Source organism: Neopelma chrysocephalum, unplaced genomic scaffold, assembly GCF_003984885.1.
Source record: "Neopelma chrysocephalum unplaced genomic scaffold, ASM398488v2 Primary Assembly neopelma1_300, whole genome shotgun sequence".
In the NCBI taxonomy this organism is placed as follows: Eukaryota; Metazoa; Chordata; class Aves; order Passeriformes; family Pipridae; genus Neopelma; species Neopelma chrysocephalum.
In genome coordinates this window covers 23,954-36,001 of record NW_020897962.1, presented here as the reverse complement: position 1 = coordinate 36,001, position 12,048 = coordinate 23,954, and the positions used below count along the sequence as shown (strand labels likewise).

Genomic DNA, 12,048 nt, shown 5'->3' with positions numbered 1-12,048 from the left:
CCTGCACAAGGAAGAAAATAAAGCCTAATTCCTATCCCTCCTCCTCTGTGGCACCATAAAGATTTCAGCAGAAACCAAAAACTGCCTCACTAAAGCAGCAACAGGTTAGTAACCCTCTACTTAAACAGCAGCATCTGACTTAATTCAGAAGACTAGTTCCAGTAAACTAAAGAAACACTGTGTTCCTTACTAGAGACAAATTTAACTTTTAAAGCTAATATTGTGCACATGATCATTTATATGCCTTTACAGTCTAGAGTCATCTTCTGAAAACTGAGTATTCATTTTGGATTCAGCTTTAATTGAGATGAAAGTTAAGCTTGACTAAAATTTTTGAAGTCTCACATGGGAATGTGGTATTTAACTTTTTTAAAATATACCATAAAGATAACATGGCTTTTAAAAATTTGCTTTAGCATGTAGGCATTTATAGACTTTTGTCTATAAAGACAAGCAGAAACAATAATGTTACAGTTTGCCTTTTTTTTCATTTTATTAGCACAAAATCCTGTAGTGGGTGAAAACAAAGAGAACGTACACATGTACTTAGAACATGGAAAATTCACTGCACAAATGGGAATTATTTCATTCTTCCTGTGATCTCGCCAATTACTTCTCCTCTTACCTTTAGTACTAGAATACTCTGACAGTGCTTGCAAACTACAAAACCCAATCTTACAAGCCTCCAGCACTTCCTTAAAATAAACAACTCTGCAGTTTCATTACCAAAAAGGGGCTCAGCCTAGGTTTAAGAGAACTGACCTAGAGCACTTGAATTCCAAAGTCTCCTGCTGTAAAAAAAAAACATTTATTCAGTATGTGCATATACCCTAACGTTAATGCATGTATATTCATTTTTACATAATTCAGTTAAAGTTCTTTCTATAAGCACAGAAGCATTCCCATGGTTACTTCTGACCACATAAATACACCAGCTGCAGAGATTGCTTACAGTTAATTCTTCTTGCACAGACTTTTATAGTGGCACTTGTATAGTTGGTCCAATGGCTTTGCAACACCTATACACACATAGGGACGGGTAAAGAGAGGCAAGATCTTTATGGACCAGTGGCTGAGCTTACTGCATAGCAAGGCTGATGTATAGTATGATATCTACTGTAATAATACAAATATCAATAAATTAAAGAATTCAGATATACTGCCCATAGTATGAAAGTAAGCATTCACAAAATCAGAAAAAACACTGTTCTAGTCAGCCCGGTGACAAACAAGAAGGTGTTTGTCATAGTACAGAATCAACATGCTTCCAAAGTTCAGTATTATTAGTAGTTATGGCAGATCGATACTTAATTGCCATGCATGGATAACACCCTCAGACATTTTCCTAGGAATTGCCTTGATTATCAGCCAGAGTGGAAAGAGATCCACCAGTAACTTTGTCATTTTTCTTTGCTTAGGAATAGCTGAAAGTGATTGCTTTATTTCAACAGATGGCAGAAATTTCAGTTCAGTTAGCCATGCAGTTGTTTCATCAACAGGATTAATCACACAGATTTATGACATCCATGTTTTTGCAAAAGAGAGCAGGTAGTTTATTTCTGATTTTAATGCTTCCCTTCCATCAAAGGGGACATACCAAGAACTGCGGTCTGAAAGAGAAGTATCATGATCTCTTAAAATGAAGCCCCAGGTCAGTTCTCTAAACAAACACATAATCACTAGAACAGAGCTCTACCTTGCATCCACTTAACAAACACAGAATTCACAAGAATATTATGAGCACACCAGCAAGAGCTACTTAATGGAATGATTTGTGAGACCAGCCTCAGCAAGCAAAAAGCCTGAGTTTCACAAGCCTTAATAACACTAATTTTTTCTTTTTTGCATGGCAAAAGGGTAAACTTAAGCAAAAGAGGATATTCTACAGATTAATTTAAAATAATAATAATAAAAAAAGTTGAGCAAGTGACTATTCAGTGTTTCACAGAAAACTCAACTCAATTGTTTTTAAGTTTTGACCAGGCAATCAGTCAGAGACAGACTGTTAAAATAGGATTCCAAACCGAAAAACTACTGCATTTGTAATACAGCTGGTTTTAACCAGCATTCCTAACTCCACTGGCCTCAAAGTATTTTTACAGTACTTTCAGTTGTCCAACATCAGTTACAAGCTGCTGTTCCACAGTTAGGACCACTCTTCTCCTCTGAAACATACTTCAGGCTTTCAGACTACTCTTCTCTTGTTCCACAAAACTTTGGAGTGAAGAGCTGACAAGTCTATCCAAGGTCATTAGCTTTCCTCTAGACTGCATTCCTAGGTGTGCCATTGTGAGTCACTGCTTTCATATTTGAGGTGCTTGATTGATGGTTGCAGATCCTGTGGGAGGCAACACCTACTTCAAAGACTTCATGAATGGCTTTGCGGAAGCAATGAAAATTGTAGTCTATCAAACCTATCAAGAAGGAAGGGGAAGGGAGAGGAAAAACTGTGTTCAGTTTGGCATATTTACATAAATGGAGCTTCAAAATCAATATAAAATGTTACATTTAACCAATAGGTATTTTCCTACTTATTTTAGTATTAACTTGGGCTCAGAAGATTTAACAAAGTTTTACTGATGCTAGTATTTATTTGGACTGTCTCAGTTTTCTGAAAAAAAGGTACCAATTTCAAATGCAATGTGTACACTCATAATTAAACAGCAGGTAAGGGGACCATTACTCCATTCTACTTATTCCAGTAGAGCAGATGGTAGTGACAGAGCTCACATTAGCTACCCAAGTAATTTCATCAGGAACACAGCGATTAAAGCGATGATTCACAAAATTAAAAATAAGACTTCGTTATTCCTATCTCTAAGAAATAAGAAAATTCCTCCCCGAAGAAATTACACGAATTTAGTTACACAAAAATCAAGGTGACTTGTAAAGTCATACTAATATTTTGCAGTTGATAAAAAACATTAGATAAAAGCCTGTCAGTGGTGAGGAAGTCCTTACCTTTGCGCTCAAAACTCTCTTCTCTAAGGATGCAAACTAATGCCAAAAATTTTGTTACTTCCTTTAAGTACAGGACTGTTGTGTTATTGAGCTTGATAATTGCCATTGACTCTTTATCATAAGCACTTCCAGTGCCATCTTCTTTTAACCTGAAAAAAGAATGACTTAACCCAAGGCATAATCTAACAGGCATGCATATGTAACTTCAAGACAAATACCTGTTAAATGCAGTTAGAAGAATATTACTCATACTGAACGTTGAGCAAGTGGAGAACCTGCAATGCAGGTCTTAATACTATCGTTGAGTAAGACCATTATCACACCTTAAGTTTCTCAGGAAAGCTAGACCTAAACAGAGTAGAGGCCTTCATTAGATACTGTCTGTCTTAGACGAGCAGTTAAGAGCAAGCTATCAGCATGCATTCTTTTGATGTCAGTGGCGTGGCATCTCAGTGAAATTAATTTTGGTAAATTAATACAAAGGTTTCCTTAGTGAGGCTGAGTTGGAGGGTGCAACAGGGAGCAGGACGCTTTTTGGTCTTAAGCTGAACAGCCTGCATTTACAAGACCAGATTAACATGCTGCTTTCTATCTGCAAGTTATTAGTGTTAGTTAAATTACTATAGAAGTAAATGATGTATTGCAAACTACTTCTATGCACTCCTGAAAAAAAAAACCAAAACAGCTACACAACCCTGGATCGATCCATCGGGACACAGACCATTAAATGTTGTGGTATTTCTTGGCAGCACTGTATTTTCCATAGTTCTAAGAGAAGTTACCGCTTCTCCAGAACCACTTCAAAAATTCATTCTGAAGTATAATTCTGCTGTAAATTGTGAGACATATGCTATTCAGTTCAGATAGCAGCAAATCTCAAAGCAGTATCACTGCAAGTTACAGTTACGAGCCACAGCATGCTATCGACCCCAGTTATTTGCAGGTATTAACATACTTGCACCCACCATGCCAAACGAGATACAGCACTATTTATATTTTACATGAAACACAACTTTAACAAATGTCAGACAGCTGTCTAGGGCCATGAGTGGTGGGAAAGAAACCGAGTAGAAATGCTCGATTCAGCTGCCAAATAATTTGGCTTTACTTTAATTACTTACAGAACCAATGTGCTCTAAAGACCAATCAATAGCATCTCACTGCATGACAAAACCACCACGACTTGCACCGTTTGCAGCCCATTCTACAAATTTGAGGACTTTTTTTTTTCCTAAGAGTATTCATCACTTACCCATATATACAGGAAACATCTATCACTACATCAATCATGTCACAGCACAACTCATATGACTGCATGTCCACAGGGGAACTGTCTGTTGCAATGTAGATTTTGCTGACTACATCGAAGAGAAAAGCTTTTTCAATGCCTGAATTCTTCAGAAAGAGAAAGAATTTGGATGAATTTTTAAAATCTCAAGTAGAATTCATAACTTTCACATTCTTAACAGCAGAAAATTGTTTAAACATAAGCAATTTAGAGACTCAAGACAGATTGAAGATTTAGAGCATATAGTTTATAAATACAATACCCTTGTTCCCATAGTACATATGAACATTACATAGTTGACAAAAATAAAACTGGGGACTCTGTTGTAATTCTTTTTAGTTTATTATTTAACAGATCATAATTCAGGTTACATTTTACTATGCTTCCAGAACCCACATTCAGCAGTTTACCTCTTCTGTGGTTCTATTAATTCCAGAAGAGCCATACATTCACATCCACCTAATGGACTGGGATCAGAGATGAGATATTTCACAGTAGTATGCTGACACTTAAGTTTTATGCTTGTAGTATCTTGGCAGTTCAGATTTTGTGTGAAGCAGTTGCCACATAGTTTAACGTGCAGAGCAACTAAGTCAGCTTCTGAACTTAAAAATCCATGAAAAGTACCACATTACGGCAGTTATGGGTATGGAAAAGCACCAAGACATTTGTAACTGAGCAATTTGGCAAAGTGCATGTGCTCATACTAAGTTCAGAAGCCTTTTGTAGTTCACCAAGTTACCACATATACACTATTGGTAAAGCTTCTTTTCTATTTATGCACCCAGAATCATTCCTTCTCTCTTCTTTCTAGCTAGTCTCAGTACCAAAGACAGTGTCCTGAGGACATCCAGACAATCCTTTTGGCATCAAGATCACACTCCATACCCCCATGGCACTGATCAAGGTGAGCATGCCCTTTATCCACTGGGTCAGTCCTCTACCAAACTTAGCAAACAAGCATTATATGGTAGCATGAGGCAACATGTCTGGGCACAGAGCTCCTCTTAGTCACAATTGTTTTTTTCTATGTTGTCCACATGCCTGCAACAGACATGATTTAAATGAAACGGTCTTGTCTCGAGGGTGATATTTTATTTGATTTAAAGTATACAGCAGCAAATTTCTATGTCACAAATTCTATAAGAAATCCAAACCTTAAAAGAATAAAGGCAAAAGTCTCACAGGCCATATGAAATAGACAGTTTAGTTCAAGACCAAGTTCATATTACCAAATATGTCTGTTGCTACATTAGACTACTAGGTGCCTTAGCAAACTAATCAGTATATCCTGCAGGAAACTTCCCTAACAACTGTTATAACCAGTCAAACTACGCTTTGTCAACATTTAGAGAAATCCCCACAGAGCACGCACCAGTACAATTTAGCTGTGGTAGAGAGCTTCTAATGTAGACATCCAGGTCAGCAGAGTACACCCACATGAGTGCCACCCAAATCTCCCAAGGGCAGATCTAGCCAGCGTTCCTTGGCAGAAGGACTTGCTTTACCATTCCGTATATTTCACTCAGAGTTCTGTTAGATTAACACTTACTGATATAAAGATATTAAGTAGGTTTTCCAGGGTTGGCAGTTGTGGAATGAGCTTCTGTACCACTTTACTGAAGGCTTCAAATATTGAATGGTCATAGATACTGGTCAAATAAAAGCTGAGATGAGGAGGGAGGGCAGTGGAAGAAAAAAAAAGAAAAAGAAGATTCAAGAATATTTCAGAATTGCAATAGAAATGTTAAAGCTATGTTTTCTAACATTCAGGCCTGATGCCTTGGCTGGGATGCCTTTATGACAAATATATCTGACCAATGCACAAAGAACCTAATTTCTGAGCGGCTGGAGTAACCATGAAACAGATCTCCCCCATCCCTTAGAGATGGGAGACCAAGGATGAAAATTTGAATATTCTTTCACAACACACTTTGCCTACAGAGTGCTTATTATAAAGGTATAAAAAATGCTCAATTTGATTTCTTCAAGTCCTGTTCCTGGCCTTCCACTTTGCTCACACTAACATCAAGATACTGGCTCCACAAGAATCAAGATAGCAGTAAATCCAGAGAAAAGATGGCTTGTTTTAAAGGTATCTGTAGAAGATACCTTATTAGTGAGCCAAATATCAAGTAACAGACTAAGCTTTTAAACCAATCATGCTGAAAAGTCAGTGCTACCCAGGACTAAAAGGCAGAGACCTTCCCCCCTCCTTTCCCTGCCCCTCCAGGCCACATGTACAAATTTGGCCTGTTAGGCTGAATGAGAAGGACCTTGAATTATCATCGAGTTTATGAATAATCTGTTCATTGAAATCTGATACAGTAGCCTGCCTTATTTTAGTCAGCCTAACAGCTGAAGCTTGTCCATAAATTCAGCAGTGTATTTTTTTAACAAGAGTTTGTTAAATAATAAGAAAGTAACCAGACCTTGCTCCAGTCAGTCCAGTATCGCATCTAAAAGCCATTAATCTGTATGCATATCAGCAACAGGAGAATCACATATGTCAGAATCTTTCACTCACCTAAGGTGAAGTTTTTCGAGCCCAGCGTCTGTAAGATCATCATTAGCCCTCTGATGAATATCCCTCTGAGTTTCTATTTTATGGTCATCTGATAAACCATCAACTTTATGAATAAAAACTTCAAAGTTCATTTCCGGGTTGACCTTGTAAGCTTTTGAAACTGTAATGTGCAGTCTTGTTAAAGCTTCCATGTAGTCATCCTGTAAATCAGTTTGGGCAGGAATGAACGATAAAGCTTTCTCTCTGATAACTATTCCATTCTGCACAAGGACAAAATATTTCAGTGCAAGAACTTCAATTCTGTAACTAAATAGAAGTCTGGGAGGAGAGAGAGAATACTCTGAAGTGTGAGAAATCCAAGCAGCTTAGATTCCGTCATGTCAATTAAGTTTCATTAGCTACACAAAACTAGACTTCAGAGCAAAAGGTGGGTTACATTTCAGCTCCAGCAATAGGCAAGCAGCGATCTCCAAGATGGTCCTAATAGCCAGGTAATCTCCCACGGTGCAATTTCTAGGCTTATTAAAAACTGCCAGATACCCCGTAGTATCAGTACTAGAAACTGAGGTCAGAAGTGTGCTATTATTAAATGAACTCCAGAGCAGAAGGAAGGGATAATTCCATCCACCTAGCACAGCAGGTTCTTGCTATTATTGCAGGTAAACTCAGAGTACCAGCCCCTTTCCCCTCTCTCCACCAGCAGCATATGTTCCAGTCACTTCACAAAAATAAAACCACACACCAAAAGTCAGATTGCCAATGCATCCCTTCATACGTAGCAGATGTTTTACGAACTTATCTAAAAATATGAATTACTAGCTTCTCATTCAACTCCTCTCACACAAAAAGTAAAAATAAAACTTCCTTATGATTCTTAGTGATTTGTATTTACCTGGGCATCGATAACATATATTAGAGCACCTGTTCCTCTGAAGATCATCTCATAATCAAATGTTGGATCAAAAAAGTCCATCTGTCCAGGAAAATCCCATATTTGGAAATTTACAAACGAACTGTTGGAAATATCATCTTTGTAGATTTTGTTGGTACTTTCCAAGAACAGTGTCTCATTGGGAGACATTTTGTGAAACACCACCTGTTAAAAGAACACAAATAATAGTCTAGACTTTACCTTATTAGAAGAAATGGGTGAAAGTTTTGTAACTTGAATCTTACAAATAGGTTTATCCCTTCTAAAGCATACAGCTTCCTTTTGGTAAATAGACAGCTTGCTGCATCAGCTAAGGAAATGACCTACCCCCGACCCAAACCAAACAACTGAATACAGTTAAACATTTTCACAAGTCCAATGGCAAAAGACACAGACATCCCTGTTACTCCTTCTTCCTTGCAAGTCTAACACAGTATGTTCAAATTCTGTTATGTTCTTATCTGGTATGAAGCAAATGTGTTAATTAAGCAACTGCAAGCTTTTAAGAACCTTTCCTTTCTAATCTTAGACATTCCTAAAGGAAATTTCACTTTTAGTCTGGTGTCAAGTGTTATAACACAACATAATCAGATCGTTCCTAAACTACAATAGAAGTGTACAAAAATAACATCTCGGTTTTAGAGACCTGAATAGCTAGGTGGTGTGCCATCTATTAACAACTGAGTTAAGTTTGCTGACCCTCTCCTTTTAATTAGAGAATCACAGAATGGGTAAGGTTGGAAGGGAACACAGTGGGGTCATCTGGTCCAACCTCCCTTTTCAAGCAGGGTCAGCCCAGAGCACATTGCACAGGATTGTGTCCAGACGGTTCTTGAGTAACTCCAGTGAGGGAGACTCCACAACCTCACTGGGCAGCCTGTTCCAGGGCTCAGTCACCTGCACAGAAAAGAAGTTCTTCCTCATGGTCAGGTGGAACTTCTGTGAAACTTCCCTAAAGAAACTACAAAAGATTTCACACTACTTGGTAAACACTTTAGCTGCAGGGTGAAAAACATACTCGTTGCTAGAACTCAAAAAGCCCCACTGGGATTTTAGCCCTTCCCTGTACAAACAGAACTAGCATGTAACTCCACAGCAAAGCAGCCTGTAGCAAAAGCGGTCAGTGTCAACAGTGAACACTGCGCTAAAGCAACTCAACTATGTAATATGAAAGTTATTCCAAACATAATGTGATCAAATACTAGGACTCCAAAAGAAAGATATTTCCTATACAGCACTTGGTAATTCTGGTTTTATCAGATGTTTCGTACAGTTACAGAAGTCATCCATTAGAGAGCTGGTGCAACAAACTGTCAAAAAAACCTGAAAGACAAAGAACTCTACACCCAGTATAGTTAATGGACTGTTTAGTGAGGTTCAAAGTAATATGTCAGCCTAGGTTTTTAAGCCTAAGGAAAGGTTTAGGAGGCCATGATCTTAATGGGGTTTTAAACAGCAGAACATTTGTATGGAAAAGTAAAAAAGTTCTAGATACACGGTGGCTGTACTGCATTCTTAAGGGTTTGCAGCATAGTTTTAAAGCATTCTGAAATCAAAATTTCTTTTGGAACTCAGCATCTCCCACAGAAGTGGGACAGAATTAGAAAATTCAGTTTAAAGCTGATAAGTCTCTGGGAAGCAATGCCATCATTTCCATTTCCCCTTCTTGCCAAAGCAGCACATTTCATCAGATTGGTGTCCCCCATCTGAACTCTTTCCAGGTTCCTATTACACAGGGACAGTACAGTAAGTCCAGTTATGCAAGTCTGCACAAAAATTTGTTTTATGAACCAAAGCAATCATTACATTCCCAAAATCTATTACCCTCAATTTGCTACTGAGTATTCAGAGGTTATACCAGTATGGAAAATCCAACTGTCCAAAGGAAGAAGAAAAAAGAGTTCCTCCACAGGACCATAATTTTTTCTTTTGTAAGAGGTGTCCTATTAATACTGCTCTCAGTGGAAGGCTGGAATGGTTTAATAATTCATGTTTTTCACAGAAATTTCTAGACAATCGCAAAGCCAATACTTTCCACGATACAGTGTTAATCTTGCATATCCCTGTTCTCTGGCAAGGTGATCAACAACTAATACCTAGACAGAAGGGTTGGGTCTGGTTATGGACATTTTTGAACTAGACAGATCTAAGACCAGGAACACTGTTGATGAGAAATTTCTTGATATTACAAGAATGTCTCAAATTATTGCCATAGTTAGTTTGCTCAGGCAGCATCACAATGAACTCCTAGGTATCAGAATCACAGCTTCTATCTAATTCCTAAGCCAGACTGGTAACCAGTGGGCAAAAGATAAATCCTATGTCTTCTTATTGCATACTCAGCATCACACTATTCCTTACCTTTGAATAGGTCCTCAGAGAACTGAGGACTATTAACATTGGCCATAAAAAAGTCCAAAAGCTGCATCTATAAAGAGACCTGTAAAGTCTTAAAATCTATCTGCAATTTGGACTTGCTGCTTCCCTCTAGCTTTTGGGGGGTTTTTCAACAGTGGATAATACGATAAGATCTCTAACGAGTGTCTACAACCAGTGCCGTTCACATGACTAAAAGACTTAGAAAAAGACTTCTAGTGAAATCACTGCATTTGCACATACAGTGGGATCATTCGACCTAAATAATGGGGAATAACTGACAAGACTAAAAAGCAACGACGGCCTGGTCTGCCACTGTATTTCAGAATTTCTCACTAACAGATCCAGTCTGAAGTCAGTTTAGAACTCATCGGCTTACTGCAGTATATGGATTACCAAGCAGTCTGCATAAGATGGCAAAAAGAAGCAGATTCATCCCTGCTATACTGCAATGTCCAAAAAAAGGATTCCCTCCACAAAACCTTTACAGAAATCTCTACAGGTTTTCACACTTGCATTTGAAGCAAGTTTGAGGCCCCTAAGCCTCGAGCTTGAGAACCACACATTTCACTAGTAACATCTTCCCATAAAATACCACTGAAAACTTCACAGCTGGGACCACGAACATAAAATTTGCACTGAGGAACAAGGATCATTCTCAGCATGACACTTCTACTGAGCTACGTGGCAAATGAAAATAGCCAGTTTTGTCTTACTTTTATCAAGAAACACTAGTGACTTCACAAAGCTATCAACAAACCTAAGGCACTGAAACTCCTCGTAAGGCATTTCCTCCTTGACTCTCGTTTGCTCGACCTAGCGTACTAAAGAGAACCAGAGGCTGTCCTGCTCATACAAAAGCAGAACTCTCTTTCAAAGCATCAAAAGGCATAACAAAGCTCAAGTCTTCCAAGTGGAAGCACGCTAAACACTGCACACCTGTACCGCTCACGGTGCTTTCACAGCTGTAAGAAAACACCTCACATAAACGTCACACTAGCATCTTCACTTTTTTACTTCTGAAGCGTTAAAACTGAAGAAATGCAAAGGCTACAACCTATGCTACACAACCTCCCTCTCTAGCGACGACGATCAGAGTCCGTTCTGGAAAGTAAACGTCTTTAGGCAGGAGGCTCCCGTCGTTTCAACTTCGCCACATGGGCCCACAATAAAAACTAGGAACGGCCCGAACAGCAGCACAGCAAATGAGAGACACAACTCGGCGCCGGGGGGGGGGAGGCGGGGAGCCGCCGGCGGCCCCTCACCTTCTGGATGGAGGATTTCCCGCTGCGCCGCAGCCCCATAAGCAAGATCCGCGGCTTGGAGTCCGCCCCGCCCGCGCCGCTGCCCGGTCCACCCGCGCCGCCGCCGGGCCCGCCGGGCCCTGGGCCTCCCTCCAGCTCCGCCTCCTCCTCCTCCTCCCCGTAGCCGAAGTCCTTGGGGAACGAGTCCGCGGCGCCGAAGCTGCCCCCCACCAACGTCGGTTCCTCAGCCGCGCCCGGCGCGCCCGCCCCGCCAAACTGCAGCGCCATGTCCGCCCCGAGCCCGCTGCCCGCCAGCGCCCGGCCCGGAGCTTCCTCCCGCTCGTCCGGCCCAGCCCGACACGGCCCAGCCCGGCACGGATTGGCCGCTGTCAAAGCCCCGCGTCACCGATTGGCCCGGGAGAGGCGGCGAAGTGGGACGGCCCCGGTCAGACGACCCGAGTCACCTGACGGCGCTGCCGCACGTGAGCAGGAGAGGCGGGGCGAGGGCACCGGGCGGGCACGGCCCGGGCAGAGCCGGAGCGGGGGGAGCGGGGCTCGGGCGAGCACGGCCCGGGCAGAGCCGGAGTCGGGGGGCACCGGGCGAGCACGGCCCAGGCAGAGCCGGAGTTGGGGGCACCAGGCGAGCACGGCCCGGGCAGAGCCGGAGCGGGGGGAGCGGGGCTCGGGCGAGCACGGCCCGGGCAGAGCCGGAGTCGGGGGG

General features: G+C 41.0%; 1 protein-coding gene across 1 annotated transcript; it reads right to left on the bottom strand.

Moving 5' to 3' along the window:
* Positions 1-468: 468 nt before the first annotated feature.
* Positions 469-11,640, bottom strand: RRAGC (Ras related GTP binding C). Its single transcript, XM_027705010.1, has 7 exons — positions 11,349-11,640; positions 7,669-7,872; positions 6,777-6,976; positions 5,802-5,916; positions 4,214-4,356; positions 2,962-3,110; positions 469-2,414 (listed from the first exon to the last, which is right to left on the bottom strand). Exons 1-7 carry the CDS (start codon positions 11,613-11,615, stop codon positions 2,263-2,265), a joined length of 1,230 nt encoding a protein of 409 aa, XP_027560811.1. The 5' UTR covers positions 11,616-11,640; the 3' UTR covers positions 469-2,262.
* Between the last annotated feature and the right edge of the window lie 408 nt (positions 11,641-12,048).

What these genes read in the sequence shown, in the direction of transcription:
- RRAGC (XM_027705010.1), bottom strand. Translation starts at nt 11,615, where the DNA reads ATGGCGCTGCAGTTTGGCGGGGCGGGCGCGCCGGGCGCGGCTGAGGAA. An exon ending in TATATGTTATCGATGCCCAG is followed by an intron (nt 6,977 to 7,668) that starts GTAAATACAAAT and finishes ACTGATTTACAG; the next exon opens with GATGACTACATGGAAGCTTT. An exon ending in CTCGAAAAACTTCACCTTAG is followed by an intron (nt 5,917 to 6,776) that starts GTGAGTGAAAGA and finishes TCCTCATCTCAG; the next exon opens with CTTTTATTTGACCAGTATCT.